Source organism: Cynocephalus volans, chromosome 11, assembly GCF_027409185.1.
Source record: "Cynocephalus volans isolate mCynVol1 chromosome 11, mCynVol1.pri, whole genome shotgun sequence".
Classification (NCBI taxonomy): domain Eukaryota; kingdom Metazoa; phylum Chordata; class Mammalia; order Dermoptera; family Cynocephalidae; genus Cynocephalus; species Cynocephalus volans.
In genome coordinates, this window is record NC_084470.1 from 59,902,103 (window position 1) to 59,929,426 (window position 27,324).

At 56.2% G+C, this 27,324-nt stretch overlaps 3 protein-coding genes across 4 annotated transcripts in view; 2 read left to right on the forward strand and 1 right to left on the reverse strand.

The window, feature by feature from the left end:
• Window positions 1-3,083: 3,083 nt before the first annotated feature.
• On the forward strand, window positions 3,084-12,143 carry APEH (acylaminoacyl-peptide hydrolase). The gene is made up of 22 exons (XM_063113938.1): window positions 3,084-3,156; window positions 3,232-3,364; window positions 3,880-4,006; window positions 4,430-4,523; window positions 4,623-4,698; window positions 4,788-4,951; window positions 5,116-5,253; window positions 5,349-5,440; window positions 5,517-5,557; window positions 5,643-5,764; window positions 6,318-6,378; window positions 7,537-7,634; window positions 8,260-8,311; window positions 9,173-9,261; window positions 9,768-9,906; window positions 10,402-10,485; window positions 10,566-10,646; window positions 11,015-11,103; window positions 11,213-11,403; window positions 11,511-11,613; window positions 11,689-11,795; window positions 11,886-12,143. Exons 1-22 carry the CDS (start codon window positions 3,145-3,147, stop codon window positions 11,989-11,991), a joined length of 2,199 nt encoding a protein of 732 aa, XP_062970008.1. The 5' UTR covers window positions 3,084-3,144; the 3' UTR covers window positions 11,992-12,143.
• Window positions 12,144-12,615: 472 nt separating this feature from the next.
• On the reverse strand, window positions 12,616-19,706 carry MST1 (macrophage stimulating 1). Its single transcript, XM_063113394.1, has 21 exons — window positions 19,698-19,706; window positions 18,685-18,768; window positions 18,312-18,613; window positions 18,155-18,219; window positions 16,483-16,630; window positions 16,289-16,401; window positions 16,090-16,204; window positions 15,875-16,011; window positions 15,674-15,794; window positions 15,394-15,512; window positions 15,014-15,182; window positions 14,699-14,829; window positions 14,495-14,597; window positions 14,232-14,368; window positions 14,100-14,135; window positions 13,891-14,011; window positions 13,636-13,713; window positions 13,346-13,492; window positions 13,159-13,265; window positions 12,933-13,072; window positions 12,616-12,803 (listed from the first exon to the last, which is right to left on the reverse strand). Exons 1-21 carry the CDS (start codon window positions 19,704-19,706, stop codon window positions 12,642-12,644), a joined length of 2,544 nt encoding a protein of 847 aa, XP_062969464.1. The 3' UTR covers window positions 12,616-12,641.
• RNF123 (ring finger protein 123) overlaps window positions 18,445-27,324 on the forward strand; it is a 28,651-nt gene continuing 19,771 nt past the window's right edge. For both annotated transcript variants that reach the window (XM_063115439.1, XM_063115440.1), the window contains exons 1-15: window positions 18,445-18,509; window positions 20,033-20,150; window positions 20,432-20,516; window positions 23,282-23,361; window positions 23,507-23,601; window positions 24,023-24,077; window positions 24,190-24,275; window positions 24,548-24,634; window positions 24,845-24,912; window positions 25,072-25,197; window positions 25,585-25,699; window positions 25,788-25,892; window positions 26,260-26,385; window positions 26,504-26,596; window positions 26,671-26,744. In XM_063115439.1, coding sequence (XP_062971509.1) covers window positions 20,069-20,150; window positions 20,432-20,516; window positions 23,282-23,361; window positions 23,507-23,601; window positions 24,023-24,077; window positions 24,190-24,275; window positions 24,548-24,634; window positions 24,845-24,912; window positions 25,072-25,197; window positions 25,585-25,699; window positions 25,788-25,892; window positions 26,260-26,385; window positions 26,504-26,596; window positions 26,671-26,744 — 1,277 coding nt within the window. In that variant the 5' untranslated portion in view covers window positions 18,445-18,509; window positions 20,033-20,068. The remainder of the gene's footprint in view (window positions 18,510-20,032; window positions 20,151-20,431; window positions 20,517-23,281; window positions 23,362-23,506; window positions 23,602-24,022; window positions 24,078-24,189; window positions 24,276-24,547; window positions 24,635-24,844; window positions 24,913-25,071; window positions 25,198-25,584; window positions 25,700-25,787; window positions 25,893-26,259; window positions 26,386-26,503; window positions 26,597-26,670; window positions 26,745-27,324) is intronic.

A 27,324-nucleotide genomic window follows, 5' to 3' on the forward strand; every position in this document is an offset into this window, starting at 1 on the left:
CCAAAGTATTGACTTTTCAGCAAATCTTTTTGGCCAAGTCCTCTGAGTTTGAAATTTCCGGCATCTGCCACTCCCCATCCCCCACTGTACCCATTGGACACATCATTACCCCTCTGTGAAGGTGGCTGAAGCAGGCCTCTGGGCTGTGGTTGTCCTGGCCATTGTGTGGATACAGCTGTGACTCTGGGGGCAGTGTAGCCAGAGGTTGAGGGACCAGTATTTGGTGCCTTGGGAAGTGGAGAGCAACAAGCACATCTCCAAATGGGCAAGGGATCACTGGCATGCAGCCCAGGCCTTTTCCATACACCCTCCCCAGCATCATGGGCAAGGGCATTGCCTCCTCTGCCTGCTTTGGGGCCCAATATACTCACTTCATAGTGACAGCACCCCCAAAACATCCTCTTAGTCCTGGGCAGAGCACGTGGTCTCAGGGCCCACAATGAAAGGATAGCAACTATGGCCTGTCTTCTGGAGCCTGTGGGGAGTTTTCCATGCAGGCCCTATGCCATGATAGAGCAGTCCTGCCCCATCAGCCCTTTTCCTGCCCCTTACCCACCCATGCCCCTGCTGTAAATACTTGTCATTGTGGACTCCGACAGTGTCAGAGGGACAGACCTAATCAACTGAAACTCCTCGGAGTTGGCACCTCTGTCTCCCTGGGTGCCAGCAGCCCTGCTGCCATGTGCACTGGGGTGGCACTGGAGAGCCATGAAAGTCGTGAGATATTGTGTGTATGCATGTGAACATGTGTGAGTGTATGTGTATGTGTGTGTGAGTGCCTCATTCAGCCTCTGGGGTCAAATCAGTTCCTTCTCTCCAAGTGCAGTACCCTGGAGAATGGTAGCCACCCAACACCTTTTCTTCTAGTTTCCATGTATTGTTTTGCTTTCCCATCCCTTCTCCCTCTCTCTTTCTTCCTTTCCTTCTCTCTTTCTTTATTTGAGGGGGGAAGAGTGCTGTACAAAGTCAAACAAACAAGTTTACAGTTGTAAGTGCAATGACCCGAGTCCTCCACATGACCTTGTGAATTGTGTGCCGTCCTCCTGTGCTCTGTGAGAACTCGTGGTATTTCAGTGTCCCTCCCCCTGTATTGTGACAAGGTAATTCTGTGGTATCAGAATAAAAAGACTTGATATAAACAATGTACAGACTGCCTCTGGGATGGTTTCTGAAGTGGGAGGGCTTAGCCAAAGGAGCACATCCCCAAATTTGTGACAATCCTGTCCATGGTTAAAGGGAAAAAAATGAAAAGGCAAAGTGGTAGAAGTGCTGGCATTACCATGGCTGAGTCCACTCTAAGCCATCCAAGGGAAGGTCCCAGGCTTGCAGTTGAGTGCACAGGTTGTTGAGGGGCAGTATCTCCATGGGCTGTGGGTGTCTGGGCTGCACACAGCTTTCTGAGGCCTAGTTCTGGGGAGGCAGATGAACAGGTGCTGCCCCCTGGTGCTGCTGACAAGCCCTACACCTGCCTGCCTTGCTCTGCCTACTCCAACCCTCAAACTCTTGATGGCTGTTAGACCTTAGTCCTTTCCTAGATGGTAGGGAGTACCTCCTTACCAAAGTAAGCGACCCAGAGTCACTAGAAAAATTTAGAAACACAAATAAACAAAAAGAATATCAGCTTCACCTCTGGCTTCCCCCAGAGTTAACATCTTGATGCATGTCCTTCCTTCCTATTTGCGTTTCTCTTTTCTTTTTCATTTTAAACAGAAGCCAGAAGGTACAGTGCCTCCTGTTTATTTTTACATGTTCATTCCAGGTACTTACATGTTCATCTTCCAATGCCCAACCTCCAGAGAGAAACACCATGAGTTTACAGCCATTGTACTGCACATACTCTGAGAGAAAGGCACATGTTCCCAGTTTTCCTATTACAAACAATGCTTGATGAACATCATAGTTTCCAGACTTTTCACCCAAATGGTGACTGGGGCCACTCTACTCTCAGTTCTGGCCTCGACACAGTCCTGCATGCACTGAGTGCTCACAAAAATACAAGTGGCCTCAGGAAGTGGGGACTCTTTTTACTTAATTAGTAATGTTAAGAAAGTCATGATGTGGTTGATGCAGAAGGGGAAAGCAGCAGGCCAGACAAGTGGGATCTCAATCAAAGACAAGCAGGGTGCAGGCAGCCAGGGCCCTGAGGTGTGGAAGACCAGCCAGGCCCAAGGTATATAGGGGAGGGAACATGCCCACTTGACTGCTGCCCAGCTACTCCTGCCCTCCGCTGCCACCTTGGCCAGACCAGTCCTGTGCCACGTGCATAGGGAGCTTGCCTGCCCGCCCAGGTTCTTCTTTCCACAGGAAGCTCTCTGTTCCTGGGTGGAGCCTGACCTCACCAGGCCCTCCGCACTCACAATCCTCAGCAAGGCGCCACTGAGAAGGGCGGGTAAAGGCTGCGGGGACAGATAGCTCTTGGGGCAGGTCTGGTGACCGATAAGCCCAGGCAGCACCTTGAGAGCTCGGCACCCGCCCCTCTTTGCCCCGCACCCTAGGGCTCTGCTCCGCGCGCGCGCGCCCGGACCTGCTCTACCCATCTGCCTTGGAGTCCCTCCACGGCAGGGCCTGGCAGCGTCTAGTGAATGTTTGCCATGTAGTGGCTGGGGAGGGACTCTATAGTCAGCCCAGAACTGCGCGAGACCCATAAGGGCTCCGGCTCCGGTCCCGCCCCTCATGCTCGCGGTTTCATTGATCCGCGTTCCTCTTAGGCCCCCACCCTCGATGCTCCGGGCCCACCCCTATCCAACCTCGCTCCTTTAGCCTCACCCCCTTCTCACTCAGGCCCTCTCGCTCCTCACAGACCTCGCCCCTTCTTAAAGTCCCGCTCCCGTATTCCTCCTCCAGCGGACCGCCCCCTCTCCTCAGCAAGAGGCCAGGGACTTTGCCCACATGTCCCGCTTCCTCGAGGTCGCTGCCCCCTGCTCTCCAGGACTTCTCCCTCACAGGCGCCGCCTTCTTACCATCAAGGCCCCGCCCCCCCGCCAACTGTCCTTGCCCATTCGTCAAAGGCCCCGCCCGTCCCAAATCACCGGCTGGGCTGAGGCGGAAACAGGCGGGGCTGCCCCAGGCTCCGCCCCCCGAAGCCTCACTTCCGGGTGCTAACACGCCCCGCCTCGCCCCGGCTGCCGCTGTCGCAAGGAGACTATGGAGCGTCAGGTGAGGGCTCGGCCCGCGGTCCGTGTGGTCTCTGCAGCCCGGGCCAGGCCTGACCCTGGTGTATCCCTTGCGCAGGTGCTGCTGAGCGACTCCGAGGAGGCGGCGGCGCTGTATCGGGGCCTTAGCCGCCAGCCCGCGTTGAGCGCCGCCTGCCTGGGCCCGGAGGTCACCACGCAGTACGGGGGCCGCTACCGGACGGTGCACACCGGTGTGTGTACGGAGGGGAATTGGGTGGCAGCGGGGCCGTGCACTCGGGTGGAGAGGAGGGGGATGTGGAGGGCTCGTTTCTTGAGTGCACACGGGTGTGTGGAGGAAACAGTGGCGTGGAGGATCAGTCTTCACAGGTCGGTGCATACAAGTGTATGGGGGCGTGCTGTGCGGGCGTTAAGAATGGTGCCCGTGAGTGCATGAGTTGAGGATGTGGGAGTAGAACTCAGACCTGCCTGAATGCAGGGTGTAGGTCTTGTCGTGTTCTCCTCCATCACCCCATCCCATACACATGCCAGGCCACTCTAAAGATTCCAGGGTGGGTGCTGGGGGCAGTAGTGGGTTCTATTCAAGAAGTTGTCAGCTCAGGCCCTGGAGGCCTGAACTTGGGTTGCTAAGTGTCGTCCAGCCTGCACCCAGTGTCTGGAGACAGATTGGGGAAGGTAGAGCTGGGTAGGGGGGTAGTGGCTGAGACTGGCCAAGACAAATTGAGCAGCCTCATGCCTCCCTTCACAGAGTGGACCCAGAGGGACCTGGAACGCATGGAGAGCATCCGATTCTGCCGCCAGTACCTGGTGTTCCATGATGGGGACTCAGTGGTGTTTGCAGGGCCTGCAGGCAACAGTGTGGAGACTCGGGGGGAGTAAGTTTGAGGGAGGAAGCTTATGGGTAAGGCCACAGCCATCTGCAATGCAAGCCTTTTGTGAATACCCACCATGTGTTTGGATGCAGGTAGGGCCCAAAAGGGAGGCCAGGAGCTAGGTTCCTGCCCCATGGGAGCTCATTAGGTCTCTCTGGTGATGTGGTCTGATAAGCACTGGAGGCTTGCTCCAAATTCAGGCCACAGCTAGAGCCCACAGTGGCCTTGGGAGCTGGGGAGAATAGAGTCCCTGCCCTTAGGAGAGAGAGGCAAGGCCAGCTGCCATGGTGGGGCTAGAGGTGCTGTAGGGGCTGGTGTGGGGCCAGAGCCTCAGTATCTTGTCTAAGAGGTTATGGCCAGTAAGGGAGCAAGACAGAGCCATCATTGGATGGGAGGTAATCCTGGCCTGCTACCCGATGTCCTCAGGATGCTGAGCAGAGAGTCTCCTTCAGGCACCATGAAAGCTGTGCTGCGAAAGGCTGGAGGCACAGGCCCTGGGGAGGAGAAGCAGTTCCTAGAGGTAAGTCTGCATGGGACCAATTAGTAGGCAACTTGGGACTCAGTCCCAGAGATAAGGCTCTGTTGAGGGGCAGACAGCCTGACACCCACATGTCCTCAGGTCTGGGAGAAGAACCGGAAGCTCAAGAGCTTCAATCTGTCAGCACTGGAGAAACATGGGCCTGTTTATGAGGACGGTGAGGCACCTGACTGGTGAGCAGGTGGGGTGGACAAGAGGGGCAGCTATAGCCCCGGGGCACCCCCTGACCAGCCCTCCTGCACCCAGACTGCTTTGGCTGCCTGTCCTGGTCGCACTCGGAGACACACTTGTTGTATGTGGCAGAAAAGAAGCGCCCCAAGGCCGAGTCCTTCTTTCAGACCAAAGCCTTGGACATCAGTGCCAGCGATGATGAGATGGCCAGGCCGAAGAAGCCAGACCAGGCCATCAAGGTGCTCGTGGTTGTGGCCAGTCCATGAAGGCCCTGCAGGGAAGCCCCGGGACTCAGTGTGCTCCCCTCCCACACTGCACCTGTCACAACTGGGAGGCACTGGCTCCTACCAGGCAGGGCAGGGTCTTGTTCATGGGCTGAACATTGAGTATCATGTATTCTCAGGGGGATCAGTATGTGTTTTACGAAGACTGGGGAGAAAACATGGTTTCCAAAAGCACCCCTGTGCTCTGTGTGCTGGATGTCGAGAGTGGCAACATCTCTGTACTTGAGGGGATCCCTGAGAATGTGTCCCCTGGACAGGTCAGTAGCAACTTGGCCTATGCCCCTCCTGGAGTCTGGGGTCCTGTTTGAGCTACTGCTCCTTGCTCACACCTGCCCTGTGGTCTTGTTTACAGGCATTTTGGGCCCCTGGAGACACAGGTGTGGTGTTCGTGGGCTGGTGGCATGAGCCCTTCCGGCTGGGCATCCGCTTCTGCACCAATCGCAGGTGAGGAAATGGGGCAGGACAGGGGACCCTGCAGCCCAGCTGGCCTTGAAGCTGAGTGTCTCTTTTATGGTTCCAGGTCAGCCCTGTACTATGTGGACCTTACTGGGGGCAAGTGTGGTAAGTGGCTGGTGCCCACCTGTGCTTTGCTGACACACATTGGCCCTGCCAGCCTGTATGACGCTCACATTTCCATCTGGCCCAGAGCTCCTCTCAGATGACTCCCTGGCCGTCTCTTCTCCCCGGCTGAGCCCAGACCAGTGTCGCATCGTCTACCTGCAGTATCCATCCCTGGTCCCCCATCATCAGTGTAGCCAGTTGTGCCTGGTGAGCTGGAGGTTGGGGGTGAGGGAGAGAGTGATCATCAAGAAGAAGGGATGGTGGGTGAGAGCTGAAGGGCCAGCATCATCTCCCTGAGGACCCCTCAGTGGATGCCCTCCTGGCCTGGGTTCAGCAGCAGAGTGAGTTCTGCCTGTCCTCTCAAGGCAGGGACTGGAGGCTGAGAGTGTCGGCATGGAGGGCTTTGCACTGTTAAGGCTCGCAACCTTGAAAGCATCCTCCATCTATGAGAATGCTCCTCTCCTTGGTTCTTAACTTCATGTAGCCAGGCTCGGCAAGGGGCTGGGATATAGTGGAGAGTTACACTGTCCCAGTCCCTGCTCAGGAAGAGCTCTTGGCCCTTGGTGAAAGTCAGAGGGATGTGCCTACCTGAGGCCCCCTCGGGTATCTGGTCCAAGCCACCAGAAAGGAGATACATCAGGCTCCTTTCAGGTACCCTCTCCCTCCCCTGAGGCTATCATAAAAAGGGACAGGTGCAGAGCTCTGTGCCCTGAGGGCACTGCCTATCCCTGGTGGGCCTGACCACTGTGTTCCCTTACAGTATGACTGGTATACCAAGGTCACCTCAGTGGTGGTGGACATTGTGCCTCGGCAGCTAGGAGGTAAGGGGTGCCTGGCTGGGTGGGTACAGTGGAGCCTGCAGCTCTGTGTTTTCCTGCCATCTGTTCCATCCCTGCCCAGCTCTTCCTTCCTGGGTTCCTTCTGAGGACCCTCCCTCCCTGCTGAGCTAGCCCATACCCAGCCTCCACAGCGAGTGGGGCCCTCACCATAGGGAACAGTTTTGATAGAAAGGAGGGAAAAAAGCTGAGATCAGAGTGGCCCAAGCTGGCTGGGAATTAAGATGATTTAATTCCTGTACTGCCATTTGTAATTAGATTTTTCTTATTTTCCAATGGTTGATTAAATCTATTGCCCCTTCGAGTGGGTCTCAGAGAGTACACTAGGCTGGGGTGTCATGTATAAGAGACCCTGGGCCCAAGGATGCTATATCATCCTACCACCCACCCCACCACCTTTGTCTAGTCTAAATCCTTGAGTCAGCCGGGTCTCTGGGAGAGTGGCTCCTGGCTGAGGGCTCCTGTCTCAGTCTCAGGTATTCACAGTTCTGCTTGGGATCCTGGGCCATCCCACGGATGTGAAGGCTGAGAATCTTTTTTTTTCAAGCCACCCAGTCAGTTCCAGGAGTCTAATGGACAAGAGATGGCCTCTTTGTCCTCTCTTTAGATTGCAGCAGTGGGGACCTAGTCTGAATTTCAGCTCTGTTCTGAAGTAGCTGTGTGTCCTTGGTCAGTGTCCTGGCCTCCCTGAGCTTCCATTTCTTCATTTGTGGAGAGGGTGGTTGCTCCTGCCTTCCTTGTAGGATTGTAGTGAGGATTAAATGAGTTATGATATTAAATGGTAGTATTTATTGAGTGCCCTGTGCCAGGCACTGTGCTAAGCACTACAATGGGCAGACAGACAGGTGTTATCTTTCTTAAAGCACCTGGTGCCTACCAGGGGCCCAGTAAGAGCAACTCATTGGAAAGAAAGTGCTTTTTTTCTGAGCATCCACTGTTTCTCTCAGAAGCTCTTGAGCTCTGTCTCTCCTGGGTCCTTAGAGACCTCTGCCCCTCAGCACCCTGCTCAGGCAGCTCCTCATTGCCTAGGGTGCTGTTCTGCCACAAGTTACAGGGGTCTGACTGGTGCTTGAGCAGGGGCCCTGGGCAAATTCCCCAAACTTCCACTCCTGGACACAGCCCCCAGCCCTCTCATCTTTGTAGAGAACTTCTCTGGGATCTACTGCAGCCTTCTGCCTTTGGGATGCTGGTCGGCTGACAGCCAGAGAATGGTCTTTGACTCAGCTCAGCGCAGCCAGCAGGTAAGGGACCTTGATTGCGTTAAGAAGTTGACCCTGTGATCAGCCCCCAAGAGCTCTGGGCCCCTGGGTGGAACACCCAGCCACAAGGTCTCACCAGCTCCTTAAAGCCCTGTCTGTCACTGTCCTGGACTCACTTCTCCTTGAGGGGACTGGCTGCCCTGGTGCTCCACAATGGACCCCTTGGCTTTTTCTCCTGAGGGAGAGATGTAACCCCCTCCTAGGTATGTCCACCTGGGGGACAAGGGGGTTGCCACTGGGGTGGGTCCCTGAACACTCTGTAAAGGCAGTTGATGAAGATAGGACTGAGCCCTTCCCCTAGGGATGGGATGAGGGCATCCACAGTGTGCTAGGCTCCTTTTGGGTATGATATCATTTGTTTCTCATTCTAACTCAAAGGGGCTCAAAGGCATTCCTTACCTTGCCTGGGGTACCTCAGAAAGTTGTGAGGGGGCTGGGATTAGAACCCAGGCCCTTAGGCTATTCCTGATTGCACTGAGTAGTCTTTGCCATAGCTGCTCACAGCTCTGGCCTGGCCTAGGAGTCCCCAAGAGGGTAGAGAGGAGGTGGGGTAGGACCCATAGAGCTCTTGGATGTGGTGCCATATGCAGCCTCCCTTCTGCTTCAGGACCTGTTTGTTGTGGACACCCAGGTGGGCAGCGTGACCTCCCTAACAGCTGGTGAGCAGGGCAGTAGGGGTGAGGGAGAGGGCAGGTATGGAGCTCGAGCTTGTGGGGCAGTGGTGGCACTTGTGGCCACTCTACACCACTGACTGTTCCACAGCGTTTACTGACCGTCCTCCAAGGACCCTGCCCATACAAGACCTTCACCCAGCCAACAGCCCACTTCCTCTGCTCCACAGCCCTTTAGCACTCAACTCAGCTCCATATGTCCTGGCCCAGACTCAGCACGGCCCCCTAAAGCTTACAAAACTCTCTTGTCAAGATCTTCCAGAGTCATCCTTCCCCTCCCCAAACCTTGGTAGCCCTATCTCAGGCAGAGGCAGCTCTACCAACTCAGGGACCAGAGGAAGCCACTTTTGGCTCCCCCATCTTCCTCACACTCAGGCCTGGTGATTCTGCCTCTGAGATGTCTTTTGAATCCTTCACCTGACTTGACGGTACCCACTCCTCCACAAAACTACCAAAGTATTGTTCCAAACCTACACCTCATCGCACAATTCCTGCTTCAGAATCTGCTTGGACCCACTGCCCAGAATCAGCACTCTCCTCTGCACTCACCCAACTCCCTGGGCCCTGCTGCCACCCCTTCACACTATATTGTCTTTGAGGAGTGGATGGATGTCTCTTGGTGGTCTGGTGTGTCCCCACATCAGGCAGTTCCCAGGCACAGCCAGTGTCTGCGGGATGAACAGGAACTGAGCAGCACCCAGGGCCATGTGCAGTTAGGTGTTTGTGAGAGGTGCTTCTTAGAATGGAAGGGGCACCTTTCCATAGAGCCTGCAGCTTGGGACTCTGCAAAGAGCAGATGAGAAAGATGGTGGCCCCTACCACATGCTTAGAGGCATCTGCATTCTTCAGGGGGGTCAGGTGGAAGCTGGAAGCTGCTCACAATTGACCGGGATCTCATGGTAGCACAGTTCTCCACGCCCAGCCTACCCCCAAGTCTGGTGAGTGTTGGTGGGTCCCAGGCCAGGAGGCAGGGGTTCTCTGCAGGCAGACATCCCCAGGCCAGGGAACTGGCCATGGAGTCTGACCATGCCTGGTCAGCATGTAGAGCGGCCAAGACACAGGCCTAGACAAGCATGGTCCATAAGGGTTTGGCAGCCATGGGGAAGAACTACTGGGCAAGGGTCTGCTCTGTACAGAACGTGCTACCTGGGGAAGTACCGGGTCCTTTGGTATTACAGAACATAGGGAGACAGCAGAGCCTAGAAGCTGAGGAGGGAGGGGTGTGCGTGCTTGTGTGTGTGTGTGTGTGTGTGTGTGTAGGGAGGGTTGTGTGTGTGTGTACCTTGGTATATACCAGCTCACAGAAGGAATCCATACTACACCTCTGGAAGTGGGTAGAAGGTCCAGCATAGTGAGAGCTGCCTACCTCCCACTCTGGGCAGAAGTAGAAGGGCAGAGAGGCAGCCAGCCAAGCCACCTATGACACATTCCTTCCCCTTGGCAGAAAGTTGGATTCCTGCCTCCTGCAGGGAAGGAGCAGTCAGTGTTGTGGGTGTCCCTGGAGGAGGCTGAGCCCATTCCTGACATCCACTGGGGCATCCGGGTGTTACAGCCACCCTCAGATCAAGAGAACATGCAGTATGGTGAGCTGAGCCAGGGGAAGAGGGATGCCTTCTCTAGGTTCCCCAGCACACAGCATCTGCACAGACCTTTCTTGACTCCTATCTTACATTGTGGGGTTTCCTGGGATTACTTCCAAGTGGTTTTCTGTTCTTCTTGTGGATGGTTACAAGGAGTAATATCGAGGCTTTTGAGCACCTGCTGTGGGTATCAGAACTGGGCACCACCACGCCATGTTATATGTGGTAGGAAAACAAAGGCCCAAAGAAAATAGGCCTTATACAAGGCCTCTGTGACCACACTTCATCCAGAATACTGTCCCTGAAGAGAATGTAGCTCCCTGACTAGGGCAGAAGGAGTATGAATCTTCTGGAGGTCACATGTCATGGTGTGAGCTACCTTGGCCAGGTCTCTGTTCCAAAGGTTAGCCCCAGACCAGCAGCTGTAGATGGGGTCTTGGCTGAGGAAGACTCTGAGCAGTAGCACTGGCCCTGCTGACTGCTGCCCTCTCTCTGCAGCTGGCCTTGACTTTGAAGCAATCCTTCTGCAGCCTAGCAACCCTCCAGATAAGACGCAGGTGCCCATGGTGGTCATGCCCCACGGTAGGCATCTGCCCCTTAAGCCTTTGCCCTCACACCATGCCTCCTAGCTTGTTCTTTCACCCTCTGATCCCTGTCTGCAGGGGGGCCCCATTCATCCTTTGTCACTGCCTGGATGCTGTTCCCAGCCATGCTTTGCAAGATGGGCTTTGCAGTGCTACTAGGTGAGTGAGCAGGGGCCTGCGGCTCTGTTAGGGCAATGGTGGAGTGACGGGGTGGGCCTGCTTTGTTTATGCACCATGGGTGCCACCCTAATCTTTAGGTATTTCTGTCACCTGGACCTAGTAACTACTACCAGGAACTGTCCTGGCCCAGCCTCAGGCCCCACGGCATGGTGATTACATGGACTTACTTGGGATTTCCATGTAAAGGGTGCTGTGGTCACTGGGCAGCAGCCTCAAATCTCTTGGCCCCTTCCCTTTGAGTCTGGGGTATAGCTGGTTCTAGGGCCCACTTCACTGATGTGCGAAAGGATGTCTAGGGGCTGGGAATATTGCCTGACTGCCCTGTCTGGTCCCTCCCCGGCTTCCAGTGAACTATCGTGGCTCCACGGGCTTTGGCCAGGACAGCATCCTCTCCCTCCCAGGCAACGTGGGCCACCAGGATGTGAAGGATGTCCAGGTAGCAGGGGGCTGGGCTTCTGGACAGGCTGGAGAGTGGGCTGTCAGGAGTGTGGCTCCATTCAGCTCGGCAGGCAGCTGGCTGCAGCATGCTGTGCCCCACCCTGTAGTTTGCAGTGGAGCAGGTACTCCAGGAGGAGCACTTCGATGCAAGCCGAGTGGCCCTTATGGGTGGTTCCCATGGTGGCTTCCTCTCCTGCCACCTGATTGGTCAGTACCCGGAGAACTACAGCGCCTGCGTGGCTCGGAACCCCGTGATCAACATCGCCTCCATGATAGGCTCCACTGATATTCCTGACTGGTTGGTGTGCACTACAGGTCCCTGCCCTTCTCCACCCTACCCCATATTCTCATGGAGCCCTTGCAGGCCCCAGAATTCCTGGGACCACATCAGCTTGTCCCTTGCAGGTGTGTGGTGGAGACTGGCTTTCCTTACAGTAGTGACCACCTGCCAGACCTCAGTGTGTGGGCCGAGATGCTGGATAAGTCTCCCGTCAAATACATCCCTCAGGTATGTGGCCCTCCTCCTTGTCCTGTATGCCGCCCAGATTCCAGGCCCCAGCTCACCACTGCTCCCCACCCTCAGGTGAAGACACCGCTGTTACTGATGCTGGGCCAGGAGGACAGGCGTGTGCCCTTTAAGCAGGGCATAGAGTATTACCGTGCCCTTAAGGCCCGGAATGTACCTGTTCGGTGAGTGCAGCAGGACACCCTTGGCATATGGTAGGCAGGTGAGCAGGGGAGGACCCCCCAACCTTAAACATTGCTGCCCAACCCCTACAGGCTCCTGCTCTATCCCAAAAGCACCCATGCACTGTCAGAGGTGGAGGTGGAGTCAGACAGCTTCATGAATGCTGTGCTCTGGCTGCGCACGCACTTGGGCAGCTGAAGCCCTGCCACTCTGCATGAGCTGGTCAGCCCATGCCATGCTCCACTCTTGGGGAGCTCCAAGGTCTGGCAGAGCAGTGAGAGGCTTCCTGGGCCCTGGATTCCATGGATGAGTGGGCAGAGGAATGTGGGTTATGTAGTAATAATAAATGAGGACACAGAGCCTGGTTCTTACTGGTACTTTGTACCAAGCCATCTGCAACCACAGCCCCCACCTTGGGGTTCAGAGATCCTAGGCCCTGTGTATGGTAGCCACAAGGGCTTCATCTGCCTCCAGTGTGAGAGGGGAGGGGTCAGTGAGAGGCTCAGCCCTTGTCCTGGCCAACTGGGACTCTGTACCAGGCTAGTTCTCTCTGCTGCAGCCCCTTCTGTTAGAAGCTCCCTGCACCACCTTTCCTCTCCCAAGAGTGTGTTTGGGAAACTAGTGAGTTGTTGCTCTTCCACAGAACACCCACAGGCTAAGGTAGTTCCAGCGTCAGACCACCCAGCCCAGGTATGCTCGGCTCAAGCCACCCAAGCCCTAGCAAAGAGTCACCAACTTGTTCCTTAGAAGCAGAGGCTAAGCACTCTGCACAGGCATAAAGAGAAAAGATGGCTTTATGTCTGACAGGAAGTTTCATCCTCCCCAAGGCACATGGGGTCAAGGTGGGCCTAGCTCAGCCGTATGACCTTGTGAATCCAGTCCACAAACACTGAGACACGCATGAAGATGGCTGGCCAGCGGGGCCGTGCGCACACTCGGTTGGGGATTATAATTCCCTCCAAGACCCAGCAGTCATGGGTAAAGCAGGCAAGTGGGCCCCCGTAGTCACCCTGGCAGGTGGGAGAACTGGTAAGCACCCTGTACCACCGCAATGACTAGCCCCCTTGGGAATGAAGTAGTGCATTTCCATCTCTCCCAACCAACCCACCCTGGGCTGGCCCAGGGGCTCTGCCACTGACCTCACAGGCCCCCACAGGGGCCAGCAGTCCCTCAGTGCACATCTCACTCTCCCGTACACGTCCTCGGTGCTTGACGTTACACTCCTGGTTGGAAATGACATTCAGCGAGGCCACATTTAGGACTGTGTCATCACCTGTACCTACAGTGAGGGGGGATGGGAAGAAGGAGAGTCCTTGGGCAGGATCCAGGGCCTGGAGCATCCATACCCGTTCACTGTGCTCTTACCTTTGGTCTCACCCCAGCCTGCGATCTCACACTTGGTCCCTGGAGGCACCACATACCGCTCAGGGGGCAGGCAGATCAGGGCCACGCGCTGATTCAGAGTCACAGATCTTTAGCAGGAATGGGGACACTCAGGGCCTGAGGCCACAGGCCCAGCCCCATCTCACACCCTCTCAACTTGCTCATATACCTCTCCAGCTTAAGCAGGACAAGCTGGGAACCTGAGGGCCCACATACCATCTTGGCCACTGCGACCTGTTGCAGGCCTGGCTCCCCGGGCTGGGGGTTCTGGAACATGGTGCCCAGCCACACCTCATAGCCCATGAGAGGCATATGGCTGGTAGAGAAGCTCTGTTAGATCATTCCTGACTCCCAGTCTGCTGTCCCAAGGCTCACTTGTTGGCTTGCCTGGGGAAGGTGGCTGGAGAAGGATGAAGGCAAGGGGATGGGGCTGGGTCCCTAGACCCAAGGGAGGCTCACCAGGAGGAGAAGCATTGCCGGGCAGTCAGTACCCACTGCTCCTTCACTAGGGACCCCCCGCAGAAATGCTGGCCCTGCCTGGAGAAGTGAGGGCCAGTGAGGGAAGAGGGAACAGTGAGTCCTGGAACACATGCTGGACCTGCCATCTACTGGCTAGGACCTCGGGTTAGAGACAGGTTCCCATGCCCCACTGGCATAACCACTGAGGACACAGTCTCAATTTCTCTCTTGGAAAGACAGGCAGTTGTGCCTCACCGGTTGCGCAAGCTGACTGTCCAGGGTGAGTTCCCTGGCTGGCCCCCCACCACTCGAAGCTTGGCACTCCACTGGTCCAGCCGATCTACTCTCTTGCCGCACTTATCAAACAGCACCTGGTCTGGAGGATGGGGCAGGCCGGAGAAACCCAGACTGGGTGGAGGTGGGGAGTAAAGGGGCCCCGACCCACAACTCGCCCAGGTCCGCACCTGGGGGGTCCAGGATGGACGGCAGCTGGTCATCATCTGAAAGATCAAGTTCACCTGGCTTAAGGGAGCTTGCCTTTAGTGGAGGGGGGCGATTCTGAGGCTGGGTCATGGGGGAGTGTCACCAGTGCTCACCGCAGCGTCGCAGGGCACAGTAGTCGAATGGGGTCCCTGGATCCATAGTGTAGCACCAGGGCCCATGACTATCCCCGTCTGGGTTTCGGCAGAAGTTCGCCTCCAGTTGTGCGTGCGGGGCCGAGGTGGGCGTGAACCTAGGCGGGAGGCGGAGCAAAATCAGCACGGTAGTCTCAAACCCACTCCAGGCTCCGTCTGAGACTCCAAGGCGAGCCGCCCAAGAGTAAAGGCCCAGACGGGGCCGGGCGCGCCGACAGACTCACTGCGGCTTGTGCGGCGTCTCGGCGGACCAGTGCTGGCACCTGACGCCCTTGCGGGTCTTGCTGACCGAGCCGTGGTACCGCTCCCCTGCACCATGGTAGCAGTCTAAGGCGGGAGGGCGGACGCGGCCGTCAGACCCCGTTTTTGCCCCGGCCCGCCGGCTCCGCGCCTCCAGCCCCGGCTCCATCACCCTCCTCGGGTCTCACCCTCGGGCCGCACGTCGTCGGCGCAGCGCCGGATCTGGTAGCAGAAGGCCACGCGCATGCCGGGCCGCGATGTGAAGCACCAGGGCGCCTCAGAGCCGTCGGGATTCCGGCAGAAGTTCTCCCGAAGGTCCCTGGGTAGGCGCTCCCCTCAGCCCCGGCGGGGAACCACTTAGTCCGCCCCCCAGACAGCCTGCGGCGGGAGCCCGGCCTCCAGCTCCGCCCCAGGCCCCGCCTTCCTTGAAGCCCCGCCCCTGGGCCACCCTTCTCCGGTCCCACCCGTAGGAGTACGCCCCCAGTGCCCTCCCGCCGCCTCACTTGCACGCGTATTTATCGGGCGAAAAGCGGTGCTGATGCGGGCTCTGCGCGTCCCAACGCTGGCAGGGCACGCCCGCGGCGGTGGTATTGGCTGTGCCGCGGTAGCCCTCGCCCTTCCCGCGGAAGCAGTTGAGAGTTGTCGCTTCGTGGCGCTGCTGTGACTCGGGCCCTTGTATGAATCGAGGCAAGTCGGACCCCGAGCGGGTGCTGGGATCTCGGCTGGAGGTGGCAATGGGCCCACCTCTTGCCAGTCTATGGTACTCAGCAGGATTTGCTCTCAACCCACCGTCGGGTCATACCCAGCCCCTCCTCCCTCCCCAGCTAGTCCATGCCCCCTACATTTCCCAGGTACCCTCCCAGGCCCGGTCCCCGCCACCTACCGCAGCTGGGAAGGTCGCAGAACTCTCGCTCGAGCAGCGGGTCGGTGGTGTAGCACCATGGCCGCTCGGAGCCGTCAGGATTCCTGCAATAGTTGTCGTCCAGACTTTGGTCGAGGAACCTGGGGACGGTAGCAGGGCGCGAACAAGACCCTGGGACACAAGACCCCGGGACTCGGGCCCCGACTGGCCTCGCCCAATTGCCTTATATAGAGGCCCGCCCCTGGCGTCCTGGACCCTCCCATAGTCCCGCCCCCAGGGCGCCGATCCAGCCCACACGTACTTGCCAGGCTCGAAGGGGTGCTGGTGCGGGCGCTGGAGGTCCCAGCGCTGGCACTCCCGTCCCGACTCAGTGCGGTCCACCGAGCCGCGGTAATTCTCGCCATTGCACCAAACACAAGCGGCTAGAGACACAGAGCCAGTGCGTTCGTGGACGGGCGTGGGCCTGTCCCTCCCTTACCGAGCTTGACTCGGTGCCACTTACCTTCCCGGCAGGACTTGATGCCGCAGCTCTGGAAGCGCACGGCAGGGTCCGTCGTGTAACACCAGGGACCTCCGGGGTCCCCGTCCGGGTTGCGGCAGAAGTTCTCTTCCAGGCCGTTCCGGAGTGTGGGCGTGTACCTGGGGGCGGAGAGTGACGCCGTAGTGCGTGCTGTGGGAAGACTTCGGGCAGGGACAGAGGGAAGGTGTTTGTCTCACTTGTGATCATTGGGGAACTTATGGCTCCAGCTCTGGCAGGGCAGGCCACTCGCGGTCGTGGCCACGGTGCCCCGGTACCCAACCCCATTATCCATAATGCAGATCCGTACGTAGTCTGAGAGTAAGAGAAGGAAGGTAAACGTAGGCTGAGGCCCTGGGGTCCCTATCCCCAGCCCTGCCCGTCTCCGCAGCCACTCGCTTTTTTTCTGGAAGAGGTCACAGCGTCCTGAACGCTGCAGCCGTGTGTGGGGTGAGTGCTGGGTCCATGGCAGCAATTGGCAACCGTGGCTGCTGACGTTGTAGTGGAAGGCCCTAGGGAAGAGAAGGCACAGCTTTACCCAGTGGCCCAAGTTCTCTTGTTCCTAGTCTTATCTAGACCCCGTGGCCACTCACCGGCAGTCCAGTAGTGGCCCGCAGCGCCTGGCACACTCCTCAGCATCTGCCACATCCTCCTGCCAAGGTCCTGGCACCACTGTGTGTAGCAGGTGTTGCAGCTCTGTGCCCCGGAGCACCTGGAAGTCATTCAGTGGCGAGCGCTGCCCTGCAGGATGGGCATGGGTTGGCACAGGGCAGTTGGCTATGCATGTCAGTGCACGTATATTGGCGTGTCCACACTATTCATTCAGTGGATCAAATCTACAAGGCCTCTGGGATGGGCCCTGTGTGCACTTTCAAGAACAAGCCCAGGCCCCCTGCTTAGGGTGGGGGAAGCAGGCCCAGACTTGGTCATTATTACCAGTACTTCTGTTACCAGGAACTGGGCTCAGGTCTAAACATATACACTCCGTGAAAGCAGTGGGTGATGGTGCTTGCCCTATGGAGCTTGCCCCATCTCATCTCTCAAATGAGAATGCTAAGATAGAGCCATCATGTTACCCAGGCAGGAACCCAGCCTAGGCATTCTGACTCCAAATCTGGGCTCCCACTAGCACAAAGGCATATGCTAGGTTATAGGAATAGGTCAGGCTCAGGAGGGGTCGCTGCCTGCTTGTGTATGTACATCTGCATGGTCCCAATACTGCTTCAGTGCTATAGTTGATGTGCTAATGGAGGCCTGAGTGGGTGGCAAGTACAAGAGTACTTCAAAAAGTTCCTGTAAAAATAGAATTGAAAGATAATGAAAATGTTTACATGAACTTTTTTTTTCCCTTTTTTGTGGCTGGCTGGTACTGGGATCCGAACCCATGACCTTGGTGTTATAACACCGCTCTCTAAGCAACTGAGCTAACAGGCCAGTGCCTACATGACCTTTTAAAGTACCCTCCTATATGTATTCCCAGAGCCAAGGTCACTGCTCTATGCCCAGTAGGGAAATGAGCTCCTGGCTAGAATAGTAGGATGGGCCTAGGGCCAATCCCTTCCTAAAGGGAGATGGGGATCAGGGTGGGGGGCACTCACCAGGGGCCCTTGAGCCCTGCATCAGAAGCAGTAGGAATGGGAGCCACCCCATCCTCCTGGCTCTAGGCTGCACTGTGACCCCCACGGCCCCATCCGGGAAGTTGTGAAACCTGTCCCTACGGGATTGGGTGGCTCTGGCTCCACACCCCCACTCCAGGCCACTGAGACCTGACCTGAGACCCCGTGGCAGGAGTCAGGTGGGGTCAAGCCTCAGGCCTGCAGGTAGGTCAGGTGCAAGGGCCCTCACCCTGGTACAGCTAGATCCCTGAGAGGCTTCCCTATGTAGTGGGCAGGTATTAGGAAAGTTCAGTGTGAACATTTGAGGTCCCTGCGGTGGGGAGTGAAGCCCACTGCAGCCTAGTCTACCCACAGGCATTGTGGACGTGGGAGCTGCCAGAGTTTCCAGACCCTGAGTGATGACAATAAACTTTTATGAACTTCTATCTTTCCCTAAAAAGTGGGAAACATTACCTGCTCCAGCCCTAAAGCTTCCTCCCCCTTTTGCTGCCTTATCGGCCCCAGCTGTCAGCCCACACCCCTGGCAGCAGAGCCCAGGGAGATTCACCTCGCCCGCCAGAAGAGTCATCCAAAGAAAGGTGAGCGAGGCTGCCCGTTGGACCTAAATAGGGGTGAGGGTGACAGGTAGCGGGACCCAGGCAGGAGCTACCTTTCAGACGTCCTAGGGGACATCTGGGCCAGGCCTCCAGGTATGGGTTGGAGTGAGAAAAGCAGCTTAGGGATCCGAGTTAGGACATCGCGTTCCGCCACAGCTGGGCTAGGAGCGCCCCTAGCCCAAGGCAGGCGGGGGTCGGAGGCGGTTGGGCCTTCCCGCGAAGTTGAGAGGCCGGGAACAACGCAGCGAGAAGCCGCGAAGGGAATCCCCTGACAGCCCGCGGGACCGGTGCGCGTGCGCGGCTGGCAGCAAGGCGCGCGAGCAGGCACGAGGTTTGGCCCTGCGCGGGCGCCGTAGCCGAGAGGCTGGGTGGATGTTGTGAGCCGGGTCGCGGCAGCCGAGGCTTGGGGTGAGTGAGGGGAGGCCCGGCTCTGAGCGGGGCGGGTCCCCGCGGCTCCCCTCGTGGCGCCATCCGTTCAAGTGCGAGGGCGCCCGCTGCGTGGGGTTTGCGGCCTGTGGTGCGGGACTGCAGGCGGGGGCTGGCCTGGCAGGTCATCCGGAGCTTGGGGCCAGGCGGGGGCGACTTGGGGAAGCCATGCGCTGCCCTCGGCGTCCTTGGGCTCCGAGATGGAGTCGGTTCCGTTCTGATCCAGGATCCCTTGGCGGGGCTGGACAGGATTGTCGTGGCAGGTAGCCTCTGAGCAGGGGTAGATTCCTCCTCTCACCTAAGTCTTCAGCACCTAACACCCAGAGTGGATGTCTGGAAGGTTTGCCGATCAAATGAATGACCATGTCTAATCAGTCCTGCAAAGGCTCTGGTGTGAGGGGGCCACTGATCATGGACGCCCACTGAGGGCCCGTGGTGGGCAACAGAGAGGAAGAATCACCTTCCCAAGGGGCAGGCGTGGTGCAGACGGGCAAGTGTTTTTGGTGGGAGCAGAGGACCTGTTTAGGGTGAGATAAGAGACTGAGCTACAGAAAAGGGAGTGCTGGCTTAAGGCAGTGCTGGAGGCCCAAGCTCTGGAGCCACGCTAATAGAACTTTCTGTGACGGTGGAAATATTCCACATCTGTCCAATTCTGTAACCATTGCCACATGTGTTCACTGAACCCTTGAAATGTGGCTGATGTAATTGAGAATTGAATTTTTAATTTTTTAAACTTGAATTTAAATTTAAATAATCCCATGTGGTTGGTTGCTACTGTGTTGGACAGCACCAAGGACTTAGAGCAGGTTCTGGAGCAGGAGTGGCAACAACATGATATGTGAGGGACTGATGGCAGTAGAAAGACCAATGGAGTCTGCGATGAGGGCTGAGCAAAGGTGGTGTATGCTTGGATGAGATTGGAGGCTGTGTGTGTGAGTGGGAACAAGAAAACTAGCAGGACCGTGAACAAGCAAAGGGAGGAATCTGGGGCTGAGGAAAGAGGTCCTAGCGTCAGGGATGTAAGTGGAATTTTTGGCTGGAGATGGCCAGACTAGTGGTGGTCTGCACTTGGGGAATGTGCTGTAGGGTTCTCTCTTCTGGATGTGAGCTGGGGCCAGTGTGGCTTACAAGTGAGATTGATACAGGAGCTCTGCCCCTAGGCCACCTCACTTTGGACATTTTGGTCTGATTTTCCTAAAGCTAAGGCATTTAGTTGTGGTTCAGCAAACATATATCTAGCACCTGCTCCCTGCTGGGTCCTGTGCTGGGCAGTGAGACACAGCTGGGAACAAGACGTGGTCCCTATCACATGGGTTTGGACTCCACGTACCTTCCCTGTATAGGAAGCTGGGAGCCCCTGCTTTCCCCTGCCTTGGGTTGGTATGTGTGTGATTGTGCATGTTTCTGGCCTGCCTTGCTGCCAAGCCTTCCTACCATCGCAGGATTGAGGTCAGGTGTGGGGCCATTGGCTGGCCTTCAGTAGACAGGCTCTGCATCTGGCTCAGCCTCCAGGACCACTGGCTGCCCATGAGAGATGAAGAATGGCGTCCAGGGGGACCGGCATGTCTTTCTCCCGCAAGAGCTATAGGCTGACTTCAGATGCGGAGAAATCCAGGGTCACAGGTAAGGGCTGGCAAGGCAGAGAGGAGGCTCCTTTTGTTGGGGGAAGGACAGGAAGGGACAAAGGCAGCAAAGTCCCAGGTCCAGTGAGCCTTAGACCTTGCTGCATCCCTTGTTCCTGTGAAGTCAGTTCTTCTCCACCAGCCACCATGGAGCAGTGCTCCCAACATGGCTGCTCTTCTGACCCAAGTTGTTGGCCTAGGACCAGCAGTCTCTGGGGCTAGCAGAGGCCAGGAGCTGTGCTGACCACTTGATCCTTTTCTCCCTTCTGACCTGTGGCCCAGGCATTGTGCACGAGAAGCTGCTGAATGACTACCTGCACCATATTTTTTCCTCTCCTGGCCATGCACCCCCTGCAGCCACCAGCAGGTACGGCTGGGTGGGTAGCCCCTCCTCACTCTGCTGGGCCAGAACAGAGGCCGGAAGCTGCAGTTGTGGGGAAGGGGAGCCTGGGCTCTAGGCATACTGGGTTGGGTTCTGTTCTCAGTCTGTTCCTGGCTGTGAGACCTCTGGCCAGAGAGTCTGCCTTCTGGACTCCACTGCTTCCTCTCTCCAGGCAGTGCTGTTTCCTTTCTTATGAGGGTGTTATGGAGGTCAGGGAGATGGGTTGTGTTCAGTGCCAAGCATAGCACCCGGCACCTACTCCACACTCAGCATCTAGCCCTGCGTGTACCTGCCCACACCTCTGCCCCTCCCGGCCCCTTGTAGCCTCTGCCTGATTTTGTAAAGTAAAACCCCACCAAGCCCTTTTCCTTGCAAGTTTAATACATTTAAGTTTAGTCTATAAAAAAGTTATAAGTTCACACTTTAGTGGAAACTTAGAAACAGAAGAAAGAAAATCACCTGTCATCTCGTTATTCTAAAATGGCCATTTGCATGTGATTCCTTTCTGTTTTCTTTATCTCATAATGTATATAGTGTGGATTATGTTGTATACAAATTAAAAAAAAAAAAACTTTCTGTCACCTTCAGTTCTTTTCTTAAAAAACTTTTTATTGAGCTGTAATTGACATTACAATAAACTGCACATATTTAAAGTGCGCAATTTGGTAAGCTTTAGCATACATATAACCTGTGAAACTATCACTACCGTCAAGGTAATGAATATATCCCTCATTTCCAAAAGTCTGTAGAAAGTTGAATCCTATTTTTATCATCAAATGTTATCCCACGAATATTTTTTCACATTAGGATTGATCTTGGTGGGCATCGTTTAGGGCTGGAGTCTGCCGTGGCCCATAGCACTGCCCTAGTTTGGAGGGACTTTGTGCTCCTGTAAACAATTCTGTGAGGATGCCTAGGGTTGGGGTCATGTGGCTAGTGTTTGAACTGAATCACTTTTAAGACTGTTGACAAATTATTTCTTCAAAGGATCATGTAGGTTCTCCTTCCCTGCAGTGAGGCTTGGGTGTCCTTATCTCTCCGGCCCCTCACCAGCCTCAGCTTTTCTGTACTTCACAATCTCTGCTCTTTGGGCAGGCCCCAAAGCCAACATCATTGCCTGTTCTATTTAAGTGGCTTTGGTTGTCAGAGGGTTTCTACTTGCAGAGGGCTACAGCCCATCCCTACCCCAGCACTCCTGGCCTGTTCCCAGGGCCATCTGATCCCTACCTCATGTGATACCAGAGATGGTCCTGCTGGTGCTGGTGCTGTGGCTGCCAGGAATTAGAGCAGGTGGTAGGGCCATCAGTCAGTGGTTCTGGGGAAGCAGGGCCCTGGGCTGGGACCTGGGAAATCCAGAAAGGGCAGGCAAGTGCAGGGGTTGATCAAATGGGCCATGCTGCAGGCTCTCAGTGGAGGCTGTCTTAGACTAGCTGCCCACAGCTATGTGCAGTCTGCTCTTGGGGGCAGGCACAAGAGTAACCCTTCCAAATGTGGGCCTGCAAGAAGTGCTTTTGAGGAAGCCGCCTCTATTCTTGGGCCCACTGGGGTATTTAGAGATGGCGTTGGCTTTGCCTTCCATGCTACTGTCTGGGCACCCCACTGCATAGCTGCTGCCTGACCTTGGCCTGGGGCTCAGCAGAGGTGATCTCCACCTCCTTGCAGTTCAGGGTCAGTAGTGGCTTACAACAGGGGAACATGTGGTCTCTGAGCCTGGGTCATTGCTATCTTGTCAGGGAGTTGTTGCTTTGGCTCGTCTATGTCCTCTTCCAGGCTTACTGTCTAGATGGATGAGTGGGATAGGAACTGGGATTAAAAGTGGAAGAGCAGGTGCTGGAAGACTGTGGGCTGGATCCAGATGGCCTCTGTTCTGCTTGAGTTCTGCTGGTTACCATCACCCCATTCCCTGCTATGCTATTCTTAGCAGCTGAGCTCAGGACAGAGCTGGCTAGCATTAGGCAGTGCCCTTTCTCTTCCGGGCATGTGTACTGAGTGGATGAGGGGCCACCCAGACAGATTTTCCCAGCCCTTTTGCCTGGGGCAGATGGCAGGTAGGTTGGCCATGTGCTCTAGTTGGCCGTCTATGGACAGGTGGGTACAGGAAAGAGCCAGGCGGCAGCTCAGAGGATTGAGCCCTTCATAATGCCAGTATGTGTATTCAACACATATTCCATGGCTGGGTGTGAGTGGTGGGGAGATTGGAAGTCTGTCCCCAAAGGAACCATGGGCCTAGGTCAAGGCCTTGGTATGACCACCTTAGGGACTGGCATTTCTTCCAGCCATAATCAACCTCTGAGAGTAGACAGGTTATGGGCTATGCAGGGAGCACAGGTTATTCCTTGGAATCTTCACAGCTTCTCTGACATACAGCTATTGTTCCCTTTTATAGATGAGGGAATTAAGGCTTAAAGAAGGCTGTTTTCTTTTCTTTTTCTTTTTTTTTTTTAGCATATGGCCAGTACAGGGATCCAAACCCTTGACCTTGGTGTTATAATACTGCATTGTAACCAAGAGAGGACCTTTTTTTTTTTAACAGACCTGAGATGCACCAAATTGGACTGGTTATGGTTTTTGATTTAGTGGATAAGCCTTCTGAACCCCAGCAGGCCAGTCTAGGACTTGGCATAGCCCTTTTTTCTGGAGTCTAGGCAGCCACCTTCTGATACTCAGGGGAAAGGATGGGAGAGGGGTTTAGTGTCATCTGGCTGATTTCAAGGACTTGTGGGCACCTGGCAGCCTCTTACTCTCCCCAGGAAACCCCTGAACTTCCAGAACCTGCCAGAGCATCTGGACCAGCTACTACAGGTGGACAGTGAGGGTGAGGAAAGCCAGGGTACGTAGCAACCTCTGGAATGGGATTGGGGGGTACAGAGCTGGGACCTGGAGGGCCCTGGAGCCTTCTCTGGTGAGCTCAGTGCACCCTGTATGTTCCGTCAGCCCCTCTGCCCTGCCTGACTCCACACCTCTCTCCTTTTCAGGACAGGTTGAAGGGCGGCTCGGCCCATCCACTGTAGTCCTGGACCATACAGGTGGCTTTGAGGGGCTTCTCCTGGTGGATGATGACCTCCTGGGGGTGAGTGAGGGTGAGGTGTGGAGCCCCAGGTCCAGCCCCTTCTGACCCAGCCCCACGTTCCTCCTGGTGTGGCCCTAGTCTCTCTACTCATCTTGATGGGGCTGCAGCCATAAACGCATTCTGACATGGCCTCAGACCATTGTGTCCTTAGCCCCAACTCTCCTGACAGCCTCGAAACCCTCTTAATATAGCCCCGGCCCCATGCCCTTCCCAGCACAACCCTAAGCTCCTCGCATCATGCCCCTGGCCCAGAATTCCTCCTGACACTGGCCTAGCCCCTCCCACCATGTTTAGGCACAGTGCAGCATTGGCCATGACAGGCAAGTATTGCCAGGACTATCTCACTTGGGGATGGGGTCTTTCTCCCTTAGAGAGGCACTTTGTGTGCCTGGGAGGAAGCTCACCACCCCTCTTCATCCAGGTGATTGGACACAGCAACTTTGGCACTATCCGCTCTACCACATGCGTTTACAAGGGTGAGACCTTACTCCACTATGGCCCAGGGAGTTGGGAGGAAGATTGCGGGCCCAGGCCTGCAGCAAGAGGCAGTCTTTGTCCACCTGATGGGTCTAACTCAGCTCTTTCCAGGGAAATGGGTCTACGAGGTGCTCATTTCCTCCCAGGGGCTCATGCAGATTGGCTGGTGCACCATCAACTGCCGCTTCAATCAGGAGGTACATGCAGGGGAGGGGATCCCTCCCAGGGAGACCTTCTCCTGCCATAGGCCTCATCATGGCTCTGACAGCCCTTCAGACCTGCTCAGGACCCTAACCTGGACTCTGGAGAAGGAATGTGTCTTACCCCAGCCCAGAAAACACCCTTCATTCCTTCCCCCAGAGCATCATCCCCCTTCTCTAGAGCCATGTGGGTCCAAGGTTGGTGACTGGTGGGCTCTGGCTCTGCCCCTGCCTGCCTCTCCCCAACCTCACAGGCAGTTCCTCCCTAGGAGGGGGTTGGAGATACACACAACTCCTATGCCTATGATGGCAACCGGGTGCGCAAATGGAACGTGACCACGACAAATTATGGCAAGGTGAGGGCCAAGCCCTTTGACCATCACCTGCCCATGACCATCCCCACTACCTGTTTACAGCCTCTGGGCAGCCATGAAGGACTGTAGGGCTCCAGGGAAGGGACAAAGAGTGGCCAGTTTCCCCCAGGTGGTCCTGGAAATGCAGCTGGGGGTGCAGAGAAGGCAGGCTGCTGTTTGTCTTTGCCTCTGTAAGGCCTCCTCTCCTGGCAGGCATGGGCGGCAGGGGACATCGTGAGCTGCCTGATCGACCTGGATGATGGTACTCTGTCCTTCTGCCTGTGAGTCTCTCACCTCTATACACAGGCCAGGCCTCTAGGGCCTCCCTGTACTGCCCTTAGTTTCCTGGTCCCTTTAATAGGGCCAGGCCAAGTTTGGTAACCTGAGGGTGGGCAGCCACATCCATCTTAACACTAGCTCACAGACCATTTCTCCTGCAGGAATGGTGTGTCACTGGGCACGGCCTTTGAGAACCTATCCAGGGGCCTGGGCATGGCCTACTTCCCAGCCATCAGCCTCTCTTTCAAGGAATCTGTGGCCTTCAACTTTGGCAGCCGTCCTCTACGATATCATTTTGGGAAGGTGGCTATGGGCTATTTAGAAGCTCTTGTGGAAGCTGGTATAAGGGGTTCCCTACCCCAGAAGTGCTGTGGGCTGGTGGCAGGCCCTGGCTGCCACAAGAAGTGATTAGTATGCAGCTTAGGTGGGTACAAAGGATAGCGATCCTTGCAGCAACCTTGTTAGATGGGTGCCATTATTGTCTCCATTGAACAGGTAAAGAACATGAAGTGACAAGCAAAACTTCACTCCACAGAGAGTAAGTGGGACAGTTATGCAAACCAGGCGACACAGCCCTGCGCTAGAGCTCAAGTCTCTCCTCTGGGGTCTCAGTGGGGAGGGAGTGGGTGTCTCTGAGCCACAGATCAGGTATAGCTTGCTTAACTCTGTGGCACCTACCCAGTGACGGGCTACCGGCCCCTGCAGGACCCACCATGCGCTGACCTGGTGCAGGCACAAAGGTTGCTGGGCTGCTTCAGGGCAGTGCTCAGCGTGGAGCTGGACCCCGTGGTGAGCCAGGGTCTGGGCTGGGTGAGCTGGGGGCCTTCCACAGCCCTCTGCCCCTCACAATCCTCGTTCTTTACCCAATCCCCAACAGGAAGGGCGGCTGGTGGAGAAGGAGAGCTCCAAGTGGCAGTTGCAGGGCCAGCCCACTGTCCTCCTCACGCTGGCCCACATCTTCCACCATTTCGCACCTCTCCTGGTGAGGGGACAGTAGCAAGGGGAAGAGGCAGGCTGTGCTGGGGGCTGGGATGCTGGGATCCTCCTGAGGGGAGGGGACACTTCTAGCTGAGGGATTCAGGGGATGTCCTAGAAAGACAATTGGAGGGTAATGGCGTCACAGGCCGAGGAAACTGTACATGCGAAGTCCAAAAGGGGCTGTGGGGCAGTGGCCCTTCTTGTCCCTCAATTAGACCCCAGAAGAGTTCATCTCTGTGTTGGGGTTACTCAAAGGGCCCAAGGCTCTGTGCCTGAGGCCCAGGCCTTCAGCACAGCCTTGGCCATGTGCCAGGGCAGGGGTGCCCTGAGTGGAGCAATGGAAGGCTTACCAGTGCCTGCCCTTGGTGCAGCGCAAGGTGTACCTGGTGGAGGCCGTGCTCATGAGCTTCCTGCTGGGCATCGTGGAGAAGGGCACACCTGCACAGGCACAGTCTGTGGTTCACCAGGTCCTGGACCTCTTGTGGCTCTTCATGGAGGTAAGGCTCCTGACCTCTGGCCTCAGGCCTGGCTGTCAAGCTCCACTGGGGTTGGGGAGATATGGGGAGGGTCTTAGAAAAGGCCTCCAAAATGGCTTTCCTGGCATCTCTCTCCCAGGACTATGAGATACAAGATTGCCTGAAGCAGTTGATGATGTCTCTGCTGCGGCTGTACCGGTTCTCACCCATCGTCCCAGACCTGGGCCTGCAGGTGGGAGCTCCTGCCCCTGCCCTACACCCCCTGGGCCTCCCTGCCCACTCTGAGTGCCCCCTGTCCACACACAGATCCACTACCTGCGGCTCACTATCGCCATCCTGAGGCATGAGAAGTCCCGCAAGTTTCTGCTTAGCAACGTCCTGTATCCTCCCCTTGCTGCCAGGCAGGCCAGACATGTGGCACCCTCTGGGGTCAGCAGAAGCCAGGGAAGGCAGTGTCCATCTGGTCAGGAGTCCCCAGGGAGGCACAGGAGGACCAGAGCTGCCCAATATGTGTGTCTCTGTCCCAGGGCCCAGCCCTCCCAGCACTTTCTCTATAGAGCAGGGAAGGTAAAGCTAAGGACTCTACTTTCTACCAGGGGATTCCAGATGACTGAAGACTCTTGGGCTGCACGGAGGTGTGGGAAGGGTTACCAGGGCCTGCCCTCTTTAGCCAAAGCCCTGCTCTTTTGTTTGTATTCCACAGAGGGTGTTCCTGCAAGGTCTTTTTTAAGGAGGCAACTCTTCCTGTGTCCCAAAAGTGTTAAGAATTGCATGAGTAAGGGGGAGATCCTAGCTTTGGGCCCCTAGCTGGGAAGCCTGAGTTTGTAGCCATCTTCTCGGTCTGGGGTCTTCCAGCCTCTAGGAGTTGGAAACAAAGCTGGGAGACACAGGGGCCTGGGAAGAGGCCACCAGGCCCTCTCTCCAGTTAGTCCCACAGTCATCAGTTCCTGTGACAAACCT